This window comes from Megascapheus bottae, chromosome 11 (assembly GCF_031878675.1).
Source record: "Megascapheus bottae isolate mThoBot1 chromosome 11, mThoBot2.hap1, whole genome shotgun sequence".
Taxonomy (NCBI): Eukaryota; Metazoa; Chordata; class Mammalia; order Rodentia; family Geomyidae; genus Megascapheus; species Megascapheus bottae.
The window spans coordinates 42,360,626-42,376,079 of record NC_143519.1 but is presented as its reverse complement, the minus strand read 5'-3'; the positions used below and the strand labels follow the sequence as shown (position 1 = coordinate 42,376,079).

Below are 15,454 nucleotides of genomic sequence, written 5' to 3'. Positions count from 1 at the left end.
TTACCTGAAGGAACATCTACCTAGGAAATACTACCAAAAAAAAAAAAAAAAAAGCTCTATGGCTGAAATATTTTTAGGGTTTTTTTTTTTTTGCCAGTTGTGGGGCTTGAGCTCAGGACCTGAGCACTGTCCTTGGACTTTTCTCAAGGCTAGAGCTCTACCAGTTGAGCCACAGCCCCACTTCCAGCTTTTTTCTATGTATGTGGTACCGAGGAATCGAACCAGGTCTCCAGGCATGCTAGGCAAGCACTCTACCACTAGGCTAAACTCCTGGCTATGGCTGAAATAAAGTCTACATACTTTTTTTTTTTTTGGCAGGGCGGGTTGGGGGGGGCGGGTCATGGGGGCTTGAACTCTGGCCCTGGGTACTGTCCCTGAGCTCTTCAGCTCAAGCCTACCACCCTACCCTTGAGTCACAGCCCCACTTCCCATTTTCTAATGATTAATTGGAGATAAGAGTCTCCCGACTTTGTAGTGCCCTGGCTGGCTTTGAACCTTATCCTCAGATCTCAGCCTCCTGAGTAGCTAGGATTACAGGTGTGAGCCACCGCATCTGGCTTCTACATACTTTTTAAAGCATCAATTCTTGTTCAATTTTCAGACTTTCTCTGTCACATGAGGTAGCCCAAGAGAAAGCTGGCAGTGTGGGGACCAAAAGTGACAGGAACTGAGGATATTTCTCACAACCAATATTCCATCTGAACATAGCCATGAGGCTAGACAGCAAGACAGATGCTTTAATGGGAGTTTTGTTGAACCAGGATGTGTCTGCATGGCTGGGGAGTATGAGCCTAGAGGACCCTGAGATGCTGAAGGATCCTCTCCATTTACTGCTGCCCAGGTCCTCTTCATTTGTCCTCTCCTCTTTCCTTTAGGTATGCTATCTCTATGGCCCGAAAAATTGGAGCGAGAGTTTATGCCCTTCCAGAAGACCTGGTTGAAGTGAACCCCAAGATGGTCATGACAGTGTTTGCTTGCCTCATGGGGAAAGGGATGAAGAGAGTGTAGGGCCCGGCCAGGCAGGCTAGAAGGCAACACACCCAATCCTGCCAGCCCAGCACCCGCTGTTTCAAGTATGGAGATGAAGACTATTCGAGCCATTCCAAAGTCCGCAACTTGGTGACATTATAGGAGATTCCAAAAAGTGCATATTTGCTAGCCAAGTAGCCTTTCTGTATTTTACAAAAAAAACAAGCCTCGTTTTTGTTGTTGTTGTTGTTGTTGTTGAAGACACGTTCTCCAACAAGTTTAGGTTTTATTCCTGATTTGTTTTTGCTTCTTTGTGAATCAAGAGGAAAAATAAGGAAAAAAATTCAGGTATCCTTCTTGCTTTTGGGTCATTAGGATAGAAAGTTCCATCATTAATTTTGATGTAATTGTTTGTTCCAAAGTGAGAATAGTCTAAAGGCTGTTTTCAGAGGCTGACACTGTGTGACAAGCTACTTGCTCTGTCCTCTTCTTTCACCTTATCTGTAAATTTGCCTGCTGTGTGGCCCACCTCTTCTTGCCATCCTTGTCCCTCCTTGGTCATTTGGAACATCTGAGAAACCAATGGTGCTACTGGGGTCCCAAAAGTCCCTGGTAGCCTACAGAAGTAAGCCTCACCATCAGAGCTGTACTTTACTGGAAGTCCCAATGGTTGTCAGTGTTTGTTTTATCAATTGTAAGATACCTTCTGCTTTGAACTCCAGGCTTTGCACCAAAGACTTAACATCTTGAGTGCTACATCCCTGGGTCTTTTTGTTTTTGTCTGAGACCAGAACTGGAATTCACTATCTGTTACTTGCTTTTGCTTATGCTCATTGGTTGACACTCTAGCAACTGGGCCATGCATCCAACCTCTCTAGTAGATCCTTAGTGGTAGCAAGAAAGGTATAACAGAGGATACCAATGGGGGCAGCATGGCGCTATCACTAAGCATCTACCTTTAGGAGTGCTGTTGCTCCACATATTTAATCCTGCTTATTAGATGTGTATTATGGTACGGCAAAATGTCGAGTAACCCTTGGAAGCAATTCTGCTCAGTTTTTATTTGCTCTTAGATATCAGAAAATCTGATTGCTTGTTGGGCCATATTGTCAATGTTTACTTTTTTGGTACTTCAAAAGCTTTTGGCTACTCCTAACCACCCCTCTCCTCCACCCCCCAGCACGAGGGCAGTATGTGCCCACAAGCACCACCTTACATGGACACACACTCACAGGCTCCCAAACATAACCAGATATTGAAAGATTGTGCCTGAGTTGCTCTGTGACGTTCTAATTTACCTTTATTGGACATATAAGGAATTTCAAAACCGAAGGAGAACAGTATGAATTTAAATAGCTCTAATAGATCAAGCAACGTATGTGAGAACCTACTGAATGCTAAAAGTCAACAGAGCATGGTGATCCAACACTAGACTTCCTCTGTCACGGTTGAAGGGACTCAAATAATGAGGTATCTTCTCTAGAGGTGGTACGATGCACTGGAACGTAGCCATTTTTCAAAGCAATCTAGATGCAATACCCTGGGTGTAGTAATAGGCTCAGGAAGCCAGTATATGGCTTCTTCTAGTTCATCTCCAGTGTTTCTACTGCATCAGAATGCAAGACGATCAGCTTTGACTTTAGTCTGAACTTTAAATAGTCTCAGACGATTCCCTCCATCTGCCTCCAGGAAGGAAGAATGTTAACTGCCTTAATTGAAAATGAAGATTAAAATAATGCTGAAGATCTTTCCAAATAAACTATTTCCATTTCTGAGTGTCTCTGGATGTTGCTTTCTGAAGGTTCAGTAAAAATGTGTTAGAATTCATTCATTCCTTCATTCAGCTGATAGGTATGGAGTGCTGACAGTCTGAGCATTACCGTGTGAGACCGTGTTCAGCTGACTGAAAAGGATATCCATTAACAGAACTCAGCCTAAGGTGTGATATGTGGCTCTAGGGGTAGGGTGATAGCCTTGAGCTGAAGAGCTCAGGGACAATGCCCAAGCCCAGAAACAGGGTGGTAGTCTTGAGCTGAAGAGCTCAAGGATAGCACCCAGGCCCAGAGTTCAAGTCCTATGACCTACCAAAAACAAAACAAAAAACACAAATTCTCTTAAATTTCCTGAAATGATTTTACAAGGGACCATAGCTGGGACAGCTTGCTTAAGCTAATCCCATCTTCTCCATTTTGTATATAAAGGAATAAGGAAATCCAACAGACAGATAATGTACACAAATGCATAAACACACAAGTCATAATAGATACATGCTATCATACCTGTGAATGAAATACTAGAGGATCCCAGTGTCAAAGTCAATTCTAAATGAAGAATTAACCAAAGTCTGTGGAAGAAGTTCTTCTGCTGAATGAGAAGTAGGCAGGTACTATGACCTGCATGCTCTGAGAACCCCTAGGGAGCCAAGCACATTTCTAGATGCTTTTTAAATTTTTTAAGTTTTTTTTTGGAAGTTACTAGGTTTGAATTTAAGGCCTTGGATTGTCCTAGCAAGTGTTCAATCACTTGAGCCACACCACTTCTTTTTGTGCACTAGCTAACTTTCCAACAGGGTCTCAAATTCCAATTTGGGTTCCCTGGCTGGCCTGGGCTTCACTCGTCTAGGTAGATCTGCCTTACTGTGGCTAGGATTACTATATCTAAAGAAGCAAAATTCCTTTTAGATACAAAAATGGGAGAAACTGGGATTGGCTTGAATTTCTGTTCTAGTTTATAGTTCTTTGTAGTACCACATCCAACTAATTGATGGTGAGAGAGGGTTTTATTTATTTGTCCAGGCTGGCTTAGAATTGTGATGCTCCAGTCTCCATCTCAAGAACACAAACTGCAAGCATAAGTTATGCCTCTCAGTCACATTTCCAGATTTTTCCCCCCATAATATCTCAGTCATTGTTTGCTTACTAGTCAGAAGCAAACATTTTCTGACTATGGAAGAGGGTTGAACAGAGAGAAATAATTGTGAGGAAACTCACTTGGTGAGTTTTTAGAATAAAATGAATGAATGTCTGCCTGGAAATTGTGGCCTTAGAGCCTAGCAATCCAATATGTTGGAGTAGATGATCTTGCAAAGTCCCAGCCAAACTCGTGATTTCATCCACTTGGAACTGCAGTCACGTGTACGCCCACACACGCACACACATCTAGTTTGTGTCCAGGTGGACAAACATGATCTCTTTAGTAAAGATTGTGTAAACTCTTAGACAGTCCATATCAGATGAATTCTGGGCGCATGAGACATGTCTTTGTGCCTCCAGCATCCCTGCAATCATTCCTCTGGCCACTTTCCACCAGAAATTGGCTGCGTCTATTGTCATTGATCTTTGTTCTTAGTCCACACCAGTGAACCAAAAGGTTCGGCAGAAAGGTCAGCACTGGTGAAACTGACACTGCAATGCCAATCCCAGGGCTGCCAGCTTCACTATGGAGAAAACACGGCTGAGAGCCAGAGCAAGCATGAGCAGTGTTAACTAGACCTCTTATGAAATCAACTCACTTTGATGGTTTCCCAATACAATTCCTCTTATGAAACCTTCAGCTATTAAAGATGGTTCTTTACTCAGTGTCCTTTCTCTGTTTCTGAAAGGCAGAATTTACCAACTAAATCTGTGACTGAATGACAAAACAAAAATTGTGTGCTTTCCTGCATCTAAAACATATGCGCGTATACACATAAATGGTCTCATTAACATTCAGACAGGGAGGCAAATGGTGGTATTTTTTCTAGTCCTGGGGCTTGAACTCAGGGCCTGGGCATTATCTCTGAGCTTTATTTGTTCAAGGCTAGCACTCTACACTTGATTCACAGTGCCACATCAGGCCTTTTCTATTCATGTGGTGCTGAGGAATAGAACCCTAGGGCTTCCACTCTTATCATGAAGCCACTTTCTCAGCCCCAATGGTGGTTATTTTTGTGCTCTCTGATATTTTAGTTAACAGCTAGGCATCACACATGATTTTTAGAATAGAAATCTTTAGGGAATTATAATGCAAGCCAATATTTTATTCTAAAACTGTGAAAATCGAACACCATATTTTATGACCAAGTAGACGTTTCTGGATCCAGCTTCAACAAAGTCCCATTAGGAGTCCCAAATATTCCATCCTTCTTGCTGTAAGTATAGTTTGGCCCACAGGCACCCGAACAGTGTTTAGAAATGCAGAATCTCTAGATTCTGAATCAGAATTGCATTTTTTTTTTAAAGATCCTCACTTGATTCATGCTATGGTTTGAATGTTTATCCCATAGGTTACATGTGTTGGAAATTCAATCCCCAAAGTCATATGTCAATGTCATTTAAAGGTTGGACTCTTGGGAGATGGTGAATGAATTAATCCATTCATAGATTAGTGAGCTATTGTGGAAGTATTTTTCTTTTTTAATGAAAGCAAGCACTCTTTGATACGTCATGCTGTGTGATACCTTGCATCATCTTGGATTCTGTAAAGTCTACATCTTAATCTTAGACTTCTCAAGCTCTAAAGCTACAAGAAATAAATTTCTGTATATATTGGCTAGACTGTGGTACTTAATTGTAGTGATGGGAAATGGGCTAACATATTTCAAATGCATATAAAAATTTGAGAAACAGTGGCCTCAAAAGAGCCTATCTTAAGACTTTTCATTTAAAAGATCTATTGTTTATAGGAGACTCAGCTAGCCAGCTTTACTTACTTGGACTTGAGAGGTTCAAAGAGCTTTCTACCAATGTCTTCTCATCATTGGTATATCATTGAGGATAGCCAGAGTGACCAATCCTCTGAGCATGAAGTTTTGCCCTTCAGTATCTCCTCTTTCATCCTTTTCCTCTGTGGCAGCAGTCCAAATAATTCTAGCTTGTTGTTCTACCAGGTCCATTTATTTGTCTCTTGTGAGAACCATCTTCTAGTAGTTCATCCATCTTCCTTCACCCACTGTAAATCTACTGACCTGGGGTCAACTTCTCTATGGTGTCCAGTGACACGTTAAGTATCTCAGTAAACCAACCTGCCCAAAGGCATTCAGAGCTATGCTTTCCTCTAAAATACATACTTTGCAATTGCTTCCTGCAGTTATAACTCCATCATTATCATCTTTGATGAACCCCCTAATGAGAAACAGAGAAAAATGGATCCATAAAGTAGATTGTAATATACACAGATCCTATGAATGAAAGGAAATCACTGTCTTTGAAAACCAGAAGACCAATATGGCTGACAGGGAATGGGACTTGCCCTTTCGTGGCCACAGATAGTTTAGGGCATAGGAGTGATTCTCAGACTTGAGAATGCCTATGTATCACTACGAAAAATGGTCCAGACGCTGCCTTGAAACTCAGTGCCTATAGTGTTGATGGGTGTAGGATTCTGCATTTTCCATTCTTGGAGATTCTGATGACTGGTTCAGGTCAACTCCACTCTACCCTGGCAGGAGAGAGAATCACAGAGAGAAAGAGAGAGGGAGTGGGGAGGGAAGGAAGAAGGGAAGGAGGGAGGGGGAGGGAGGGAGGGAGGGAGACTGTAAGCATAGAATAAGTTGGTAGCTAATCCTTGCTTTCTTCACAATTTAACCACTCAATCAGCAAGCACTTTCTTCCCTGGCTTCCAAAGTAGCTTTCTTGGGGCTACAAGTCTTAGATTCAGTCATCCTGGCCAGAGTAAAAGAATTAGAGTTGAAGACTGAGCTGGTGCAGGCTTCACATCTCCCTTTTCAATAGTTTCTAAGACTGTGGCATCATCTCTACTTTTAGGAATAGAATTTGCCAGATATCCCAAGACTTTGCGTAAATTATATGATGATTGGCTTTCCATGAATAAACATGAGAGAAAATGTGTGAAAGGAAAAAAGGTTTATCAATTATGCCTATTCAAAACCGCCTAAGATTATGCAGCTTTAATGGCTGAATGATTTTGAAAGGAAAGCTTGCCAATTAAACTGCACATGAGCTCATAATGAAAAACATTAAATTAATTGAGTCTCAGTGCTTACTAACAATAAGTCCAGGGCTAGCCAGGATCACTGTGGCCTTTGCTCTTTTACTTTGACTACTCCAATTTGGGAGAAAGTCTCAGGCACACCTCCCCGCTGAGCTGATCTGTAGAAACAGCCTTAGTAAAGACAGAGGTTTAGGGCTCTTTGTGAAATTCTTGCCATATTATGTTTGCCACCTAATAACATGGCTGTCACCTTGTTGACCTGAAACAGAAGCCGTGTGTCTTTTTCCTATTTATTATTTTATACATAATTTCTGTCATTTGATAAGAAAAAAATATAAGCATGTAAAATCTTTTTTTTGAGCCAGGCACAGTGGCTCACGCCTGTAATCTTAGCTACTCAGGAGGCTGAGATCTGAGGATCAAGGTTCAAAGCCAGCCCAAACACAAAAGGATCTGAAACCCTTATCTCCAATTAACTTCTAGAAAAACAGGAAGTGGGGCTCAAGGGTAGGTTGGTACCCTTGAGCTAAAGAACTCAGGGACAGCACCCAGGCCTAGTTAAAGCCAAATAACCCACCCCCCCCCAAAATATTCTTGTATCTTATTGTATGTGCAAGGATGCCATTCCTTTTGTTTTGTGTTTGTTTGCTTGCAGGTCCTAGGGGTTGAACTCTGGGCCTGGGTGCTGTCCCTAAGCCTTTCTGTGCTCAAGGCTAGCTCTCTACCACTTGAACCACAGTGCCATTTTTTTTTTAGCCATTTCTGAGTAGTTTATTGGAGATAAGAGTCTGGACTTTCCTTTCCAGACTGGCTTTGAACAATGATCCTCAGATCTCAACCTCATGAGTAGCCAGGATTACAGGCATGAACCACCAGCATTCAGCATTCATTCTGAGTTTTAAACTCTTATTTCCTGCAAGGAGAGCAAAGAAAAAGAACTGTTAAGTTTGAGCTCACCTTTTACCTTAACTAGGTACTATTATCTTCCTTGGCGTCCACTTTACCATGTTCCACTCTTTCTTTGCTTTGCCACATGACTTTTGTGTGTATATCTCATTCATCGCTTTGTGGGAGATGCCAATCATCTAAGCTCTACAGCCCTGCAACCATCCACAGAGAACACATATAAATAATATGGTGGCCTTGTATAAAATGGAATTTTACATATTCACACCTTCAAAATGATGGATGGTGGTCCTTGATTTAGGTGAAGGTTATTTATTTATTTTGGCGATTGTCTGGGCCTGGGCATTGTCCCTGAGCTCTTCAGCTCAAGGCTACCACCCTACTAGAGCTATAGCACGCACCACTTCTGGATTTTCTGGTGGTTAATTGGAGATATGAGTCTTACGGATTTTTGTGCTCAGGGTAGTTATGAACCATGATCCTCATATCTCAGCCTCCGGAGTAGCGAGGATTATAGGTATGAGCCATCAGCTCCTGGCAGGTGAAGGTTATTTTAATAGCCTTTTTTAAATTAATGTGACTTCAAGCTACCTGATGTCTTTACTGTTTGAACTAGCCCCTGTTACATACTATTTCTTCCTTGGGATAGGCCTATTCCATTATATGCTCAAGAAAAGGTATTTTTGGATGGAGATCCTATGATCCTCCACACACCCTCTACCTCATATTTAGCATGATATTAGCCACAATACCGGAGAACTCCCCTTCATCTAACTTAGAAATGTTGACAAAGACAGAAGAAAGGAAAATCATGTCTTTTGTTTTTTTTTGTTTGTTTGTTTGTTTGTTTTACCAGTACTAGGACTTGAATTCAGAGTCTGAGCAGTGTTCCTTAGCTTGTTCACTTAAGGCTAGCACTCTAAACTTGAGCCATTGCTCCACTTCTGGCATTTAGTGTTTAATTGAAAATAAGATCTTCAGATCTCAGCTTCCTAAGTAGAGGCATGTAAGAGTACATTGCAGGAGCCCCTGGTGCCCAGAAAGAAGACGTTTTTGATATTTCACTGGAGCCTGCCATTCTCCGCATGGGGCAAAATACATCAGTCAATAGTGCATGACTAGTTTTTTTTTTTCCCCCCATGGCCAGCACAGATCCTGCTTTAGTACTGCTTTCTAGGCCTTCTCTTCCCTGACTAATCAAACAACCACTAAATAGTCTTAACTAAGAACGGCTCTGACTAATCAAACATCCACTAAATAGTCTTAACTAAGAACGGCTCTCATCTTATTTTCTTTTTGAAGGCTTCATTATCAGCTGAGCTAACGTAAACATGCATTTTTTACCTGTTGGGGAGTGGAAGTAGGAGCTAAGCTGACTGGGTCACCAGAACAAGTTATAGTTTAACCAGTGTGTAAAGAAGACCCTTAGGCAACTATCTACCTGGGACTTTCTCTTCAGAGAATTTAGCAGTACAGATCGTTGTCAGAGAACTTCGTTCTCAGGATGAAGCTTTATAGCCTTGGAATCCTGGTAGCTTTGGTCTTCCTCTGTGAGAAACATGGCTTCGGCTTTCAGAGGTAACTCACTAGAATTCTAGAAGGCAGGGAGCCCTAGACTAAAGCCAGCATGCTGGGCTATGGAGCAGTACAGTGTTGAACCATTGAAGACCAACTCTTTTGGAAATTTTCCAAGATGCCATAACAAATAGGTGATTTCAGCGCAATAGATCCTCAGCAGATACAAAACATCCTTCTCTTTTGCTGGCTCTAGTTTTTATTACTGGAAGAATCCTAGATGATAAGATATTCAATGCAAATTAACATGTGATATAATTTATGTTCTTCCTATCTAGTTAAATATATTAACTATATTTAGATAATTTATTTTCTTCTTGTGCAGAGAACATGAGAGGGAGAAGAGGGGAAAGGTATTAAATAGGAGATTTGAATGGTGAATATTCATCATAGAATATGAATGGAAGAAAAGTTGTGGAGATCACATGCGCGAGTGTCTAATTTTATTTTTCTTAGAGCAATTTCTTTAGGATATTCTATCATGAACCATATATGAACTTATATGTAAGTATGTATAAAATATAGAGTAAGTAGTTCTAGGATACATGTATTTATTAATTTGTCAAATTTAAATGTGTGGTGGCTCATACCTGTAATCCTAGCTACTCAGGAGGCTGAGATCTAAGGATTGCAGTTCAAAGCCAGCACAAAAGATTGTGAGACTCTTATCTCCAATTAATCCCTAGAAAATGGGAAGTGGGGCTATGGCTCAGGGGTAGGGCAGTAGCCTTGAGCTGAAGAGCTCAGGGACAGTTCCCAGGGTTTAAGTCCCATCACACACACACACACACACACACACACACACACACACACACACACACACACGATACTATTTACTTTGGGACTGTATTACTTTTTTTCTTTTTGTTTTGCTTCTATCATCCTTTTTAGCTGTGAGTCAGACATCTTTCCTCCTGTGTCTGCAACAAGAGTAATGGAGATATATGGTGGGGAACATACTAAAAGCAGGAAAACAAATTTTAACAAAAAATAACTTTCTGAGTCATAAAAAAAAAATAGGACAATAGTTCAGAGAACAAGCCTTCTCTGGCTCTGGTGAGCCTGAGGCTGTGGTTGTTTTTTTTTTTTTTTTTTTTGGCTGGGAGGGAAATAGGCTCAATATGACTGCCAAGTCACAAGTAACACATTTTCTCATGAAATACTGGTTTTGTTGAATTGACATAAGAAATTCAAATTGCCAGAATAATTAGTGGCTTATGTCTCTTATTTTAAACACATCAGCATGATTTTAAGGTTTTTGCTATTTTTAATGTTCCCTAATTGAATGTTTGATTTAACTAAGGAACAAAGAGGTTGAGGGAGAAAAAGAGTAATAACATTGTGTTCAGATGAGACACCGTAGTCCTATTTTCCTTGATAGTAAAGTACTTGGCTCAGCACTTGGCAATGTTATGCCCATCATAGAAAAATATTCGTAGAATATTTTTCTTTTTCTTTTTGAAATAAGGTCTTTTTATGTTGCCAAGGCTGCCCCCAAACTCCTGGTCTCACACAATCTTTCTTCCTTCACATTCTGAGAAGTTAGGGGTATGGGAACGTACCACCACACCCTGTCCATGTTTTGACATTTTACATCAGGAGAAAAATGTATCACTAGAATAAACAGTAATTGAAGAATTTGGATTGGATGCACTTTAGCTTCATTCCAACCCTACATTTCATTACCTTGATGCTAAACAATGTAGAAATCATGAAAGGTGAATAGAGATGACTATGGTTCCAGGAGATTCTTTGCATCCATGAAAACAGAGCAATAAAATCTGTTGAAACTATTCTAAGAAGCGAGTGGAGGCAGATGATAGAGGGAGTGAAATGGAATGAAATACATTATGAGTAGAAATGTCAGAGTGAAGTTACCCTAGTGGGTATTATTAGAAAAATTTTTTAAAATGTAAAGAAATCATAAAAGGAATCAGTTCGAAGGAGGTTATGTCTAGTCACAGTGAAATCAAAGAGAAGATAGTGAAAAGATGGCCTGGGAGTTGGGTTGGAGTGGGGATAGGAGAAATGAAGGTTCTCACCCACTCACAGGGGTATGTATGGCTACAGCACCAACCGAGTGCAAGCAAACTTGGGGTTGACTGTTGAGACTATTATAAAACTTTACCTCCAGATTGTTCTCTTTTTCTTCCTTTTTGAGAAGGGAATCTTGCCGACTAGGCTGTGCCTGAACTTCTGTGCTCCAGTAGCTCCTTGAGCTAAATGAAACATGACAAGCTGTTTAGTTTCATCTCTTAGTACATCTCTTTGAAATAAGTGTTAAGTATTAGTTGAGTGGGGATATATGATGTAAAAGGAGCTAGACAAAAGAAAATGGTAAAGACATAATCGAGAAAATTCCTACATTTGTGGGTCTCACTATATTTTGCTTTAGCAAATACTCTAAAGTTTGATTGATCCTGGTGCTTAGAGAGAATGAGAATATGACTACAATTTAACTAAATAATAGCACATTGGAAATATTTAATAATTTGTATATCCTGTAAGAAAGGGAGAAGGTAAACTACTATTTTTATAGTAACACATATAGTATGCATATAATACAAAGAAGCTATATATATGTATATATATACCAAATGATTCTGTATTTCTGCACTATTTTCCCAGAAATAACCCATTTCTGAAGCTAAAAGGAGAATCTAATTTCATTCCAAGTGACAGTCTTTGATAAATAATTTCTGGGGGCTAGAAGTTAAACGCTTCTAAAAAGAACTAATGGCCTGGCATTTTCCACAATCTGTTTCTTCATTATTGTTTTCTTGTCACGACCATTTTCCTAATAACACTCTGTATTCAGGCAACCTCTTTGTGGCTGATTTGTAGGTGCATTTTGATAAAGCTCATCAGTGAATTCCCTGGAACAACAACAACAATACAAAATTAAAGGCATAAATACCATATGTCAAAGGGGAAGACAGCTTAGAACCTAACTCTTTATATTTACTTGATATTAAAGGCCAAATAATACAAAGGGTAAAACTAAAATCCTAGCAACTTTATAAACAAAATCATTAATTGTGTTGTGCAGTGAGTACCTAACTGCAGTTTGTCAGCTGGGCTGTTTAAGAAAAGAAAATGAGGAAACAGAAAGGAAAGAAGGACAGGAATGGGGAAGTGAGGAAGTATTAGGATAGAAGGCTTCTGAATTATTCACAGACACAGGAAGGATTCTCTGCATTAGCTTGATGGTCTATCTGGCTACCTGGAGAATAAACTGGAAACCTGTTTATTCACTTTCACATAGCTACTAGTGATAAATTATTTTCATCTCCAAGAACAGACTATCAATGGCCCTAAAACTCTGTAAAGCAGGTAACTAGATTGTAGCTTTGGGCTTCTTTCCGTGGCTCAGGAACAGTTCAGCAGCTTCTTTCAGAACCATGATAAAGTGTGACCTCTCCACTGGAAACCTTATAGGGGACAATTCTTGATGAAGATAATCACATCCTTAGAGAAAACAAAAAGTAAATACTACAGAAGGCTCTGGATAGCTAAGCTGGAATGCCAGAACTGTTACCTGGTAACCAGTCACATATTGAATTGAAACCCTGATGTACAGCTACTAAAGATAATCATCATAATCATAATATGAAACGTTAGATCCTGGATATAATTTTTTATTGAGTGATTAATTTCATTATGTTTGTACTTTTCAATCTTTTTTTCAATTTCTTTATCTCTCACCTCAAAAACTACTTCCCCTTGAGTTTGCCACTTCCAAATGATACCTAAATACCTTGTAAATACAAACCAGAGTCCTGTCTCCAGAATGTCATATCTCTTGATGGTCAGATTGTCTTCTGCTTTTATTTCTTGGTACATCTTTACTTAAGCCCCATATTCCTCCCATCTGAGTCACTTGCCGTTCCTTAACTGTGTCCATTCATGTAACTTCAGGCAAGCCATTTATTCTTTTATTTATCAAATCCTACCTCTCGGAGGAAATTTCCATTCTCTGATTACCACAGCAAAAGTGACTTATGACATTGTATTCTGGTAGCAGACTATACCATTTAAATATATCGATTTTCTGTTTTATTATTAGTATTCGTTGCTGGGCACTGGTGTCTCATGCCTATAATCCTGGCTACTCAAGAGGCTGAGATCTGAGGATTGTGTTTCAAAGTCAGTTCAGGCAGAAAAATCCCCATGAGACACTTATCTCAAATTAACCACTCAAAAAACAGAAGTGGGGGCTGAGAGTTTGGCCCAGTGGTAGACTGCTGCCTAGCATGCACGAAGATCCTGGGTTCAATTCCTCGGTACCATGTACATAGAGAAAAGCTGGAAGTGGTGCTGTGGCTCAAGTGATAGAGCACTAGCCTTGAGGAAAGCCCAAGGACAATGGTAAAGCCCTGAGTTCAAGCTCCAGGACTAGCAAAAAAAAACAACAACCAGAAGTAGTGCTATGGCTCAAGTGATAGAGCACTAGCCTTGAACACAACAGGACTCAGGGACAGCACCCATTCCCTTCCCTGATTCAAGCCCCACAAAAAAAATTAGTATTTGTTATGCATTTTCTTATGACATTTCCGTACATGTGTATAATGTATTTTGATGATAATCACTCCTATATTGTTTTCTCTTATAACCGTCCTTTAAAACTATTCAGTGGGTTGCATTGTGCTATTTTCATACTTCATCTAATGCACTTTGGTAAACATTATCACTTGCCACGGTTTATCTCATAGACTAGACTGTAATCGTTACAGACTAGTTTCCTCCAGGAAGTACACTCCAGGGTATTTGCATGTGGGAGGCTGCATCAACAGCTGTGGAAAGGTGCATGAAGAAGAATTGGGCAAAGGGGGAAATGAACTGTGATGTTTCTGCTTCCGCTTCTCCTGTAGGGTCTGCAGAATTATGTCAAATTGGGCCATGCAGGCATCATTTGTAACCCTGTTTATTAGTCATTGGATGTGGATCAGGCTTGGTGGAGGGCAACATCCCCTTCTGTGAAGAAAGGGACTCAGCTCGGAATGTAATTTCCAACACTACAAGCTGAAGAATGAGACTTTATTTCTGAATGGGGATCTGGCTATAGCCCACTCAGCCCACTATAGCCCACTCAGATCAATTTGTTTTATAATGTAAGCTTTTAGAGTAACTCTTCTGGGACTCTGATTCGTTTTCCTGTCCTGAGGAATGCAAGAGGAATAGTGGAATGAACCACAGACTCCATGGTTGTGGCTAGTATTGAGCCACATTCTTCTTGTCCTGTATTCTTATTACCCTAAGCTAGCAGCTGTTTGTCTACACTGTTCCCTATGGGTCAAAGTTCCAAATACCGTACCCTGTTGAGCTACAGCTGTTGTACCTAAATACATTAAATTGAGCAACTGTTTCACAGAATGCCAAGTTTATTGCCTGAATGACAAATATATTGTGTGAATGCAGTGTTCAATACCCAGCTCACGACCAGCATTGGTTACCCTTTCTAACATGCTACCTCTTCTCCCTCCTGCAATGTGTTGACACAAGAAGGTTAAACCACTACTTAGCTACAGAGGCTTTCAGTAGTAGGGCTTATGTTCTGCTCCTTTGAAAAGCACTTACCCTCTAGCTACCGGAACATTAAACTTAACAGAATCCATATTTATAGATTGAAAGTATAAATTCCTCTAGTGGATTGTTCAGAGTGATGGTAAATGGAGCCACTCCACTCCAACTTGGTTACTGAAACCATGTAGTTTCCAAGTAGGAACACAACATCTCATAATCATTATTGACTTAAAGTATGTGTTATATTTAGCAAGATGTTGCCTCTTTCCAAGTTAGCATTCCTACCGATTCTTTGACATGACATTCTAAGAACTATTTCAAGTTATTGGCTTCTGGGTGGTGTGGTATGTGGTAGGTCCAGTGAATCCCATGATAATGTGCCAATGTTTGCAATTCTTTTATGGTCAAGTAAATCCCTCACTCTGATACAATAAGAGATCATGTATCTGTGAATGAAATATTCCATGATCTCCTATACTGATGCTAGCCGGCAGAACTAAGCTAATATCTAGAGTGGAAGGAATGAGGTGGAGTCATTGTAGTTGACTTA

At 40.2% G+C, this 15,454-nt stretch overlaps 2 protein-coding genes across 2 annotated transcripts in view; both read left to right on the top strand.

Annotated features, from left to right (window-relative positions):
- The window catches only part of Lcp1 (lymphocyte cytosolic protein 1), a 51,769-nt gene extending 49,028 nt beyond the window's left edge, over window positions 1-2,741 (top strand). The window contains exon 16 of the mRNA XM_090342125.1: window positions 876-2,741. Within this exon, the coding sequence (XP_090198251.1) occupies window positions 876-1,008 (133 nt within the window). The 3' untranslated portion in view covers window positions 1,009-2,741. The remainder of the gene's footprint in view (window positions 1-875) is intronic.
- A 6,536-nt stretch (window positions 2,742-9,277) lies between these two features.
- The window catches only part of Cpb2 (carboxypeptidase B2), a 36,933-nt gene continuing 30,756 nt past the window's right edge, over window positions 9,278-15,454 (top strand). The window contains exon 1 of the mRNA XM_090342124.1: window positions 9,278-9,384. Within this exon, the coding sequence (XP_090198250.1) occupies window positions 9,311-9,384 (74 nt within the window). The 5' untranslated portion in view covers window positions 9,278-9,310. The remainder of the gene's footprint in view (window positions 9,385-15,454) is intronic.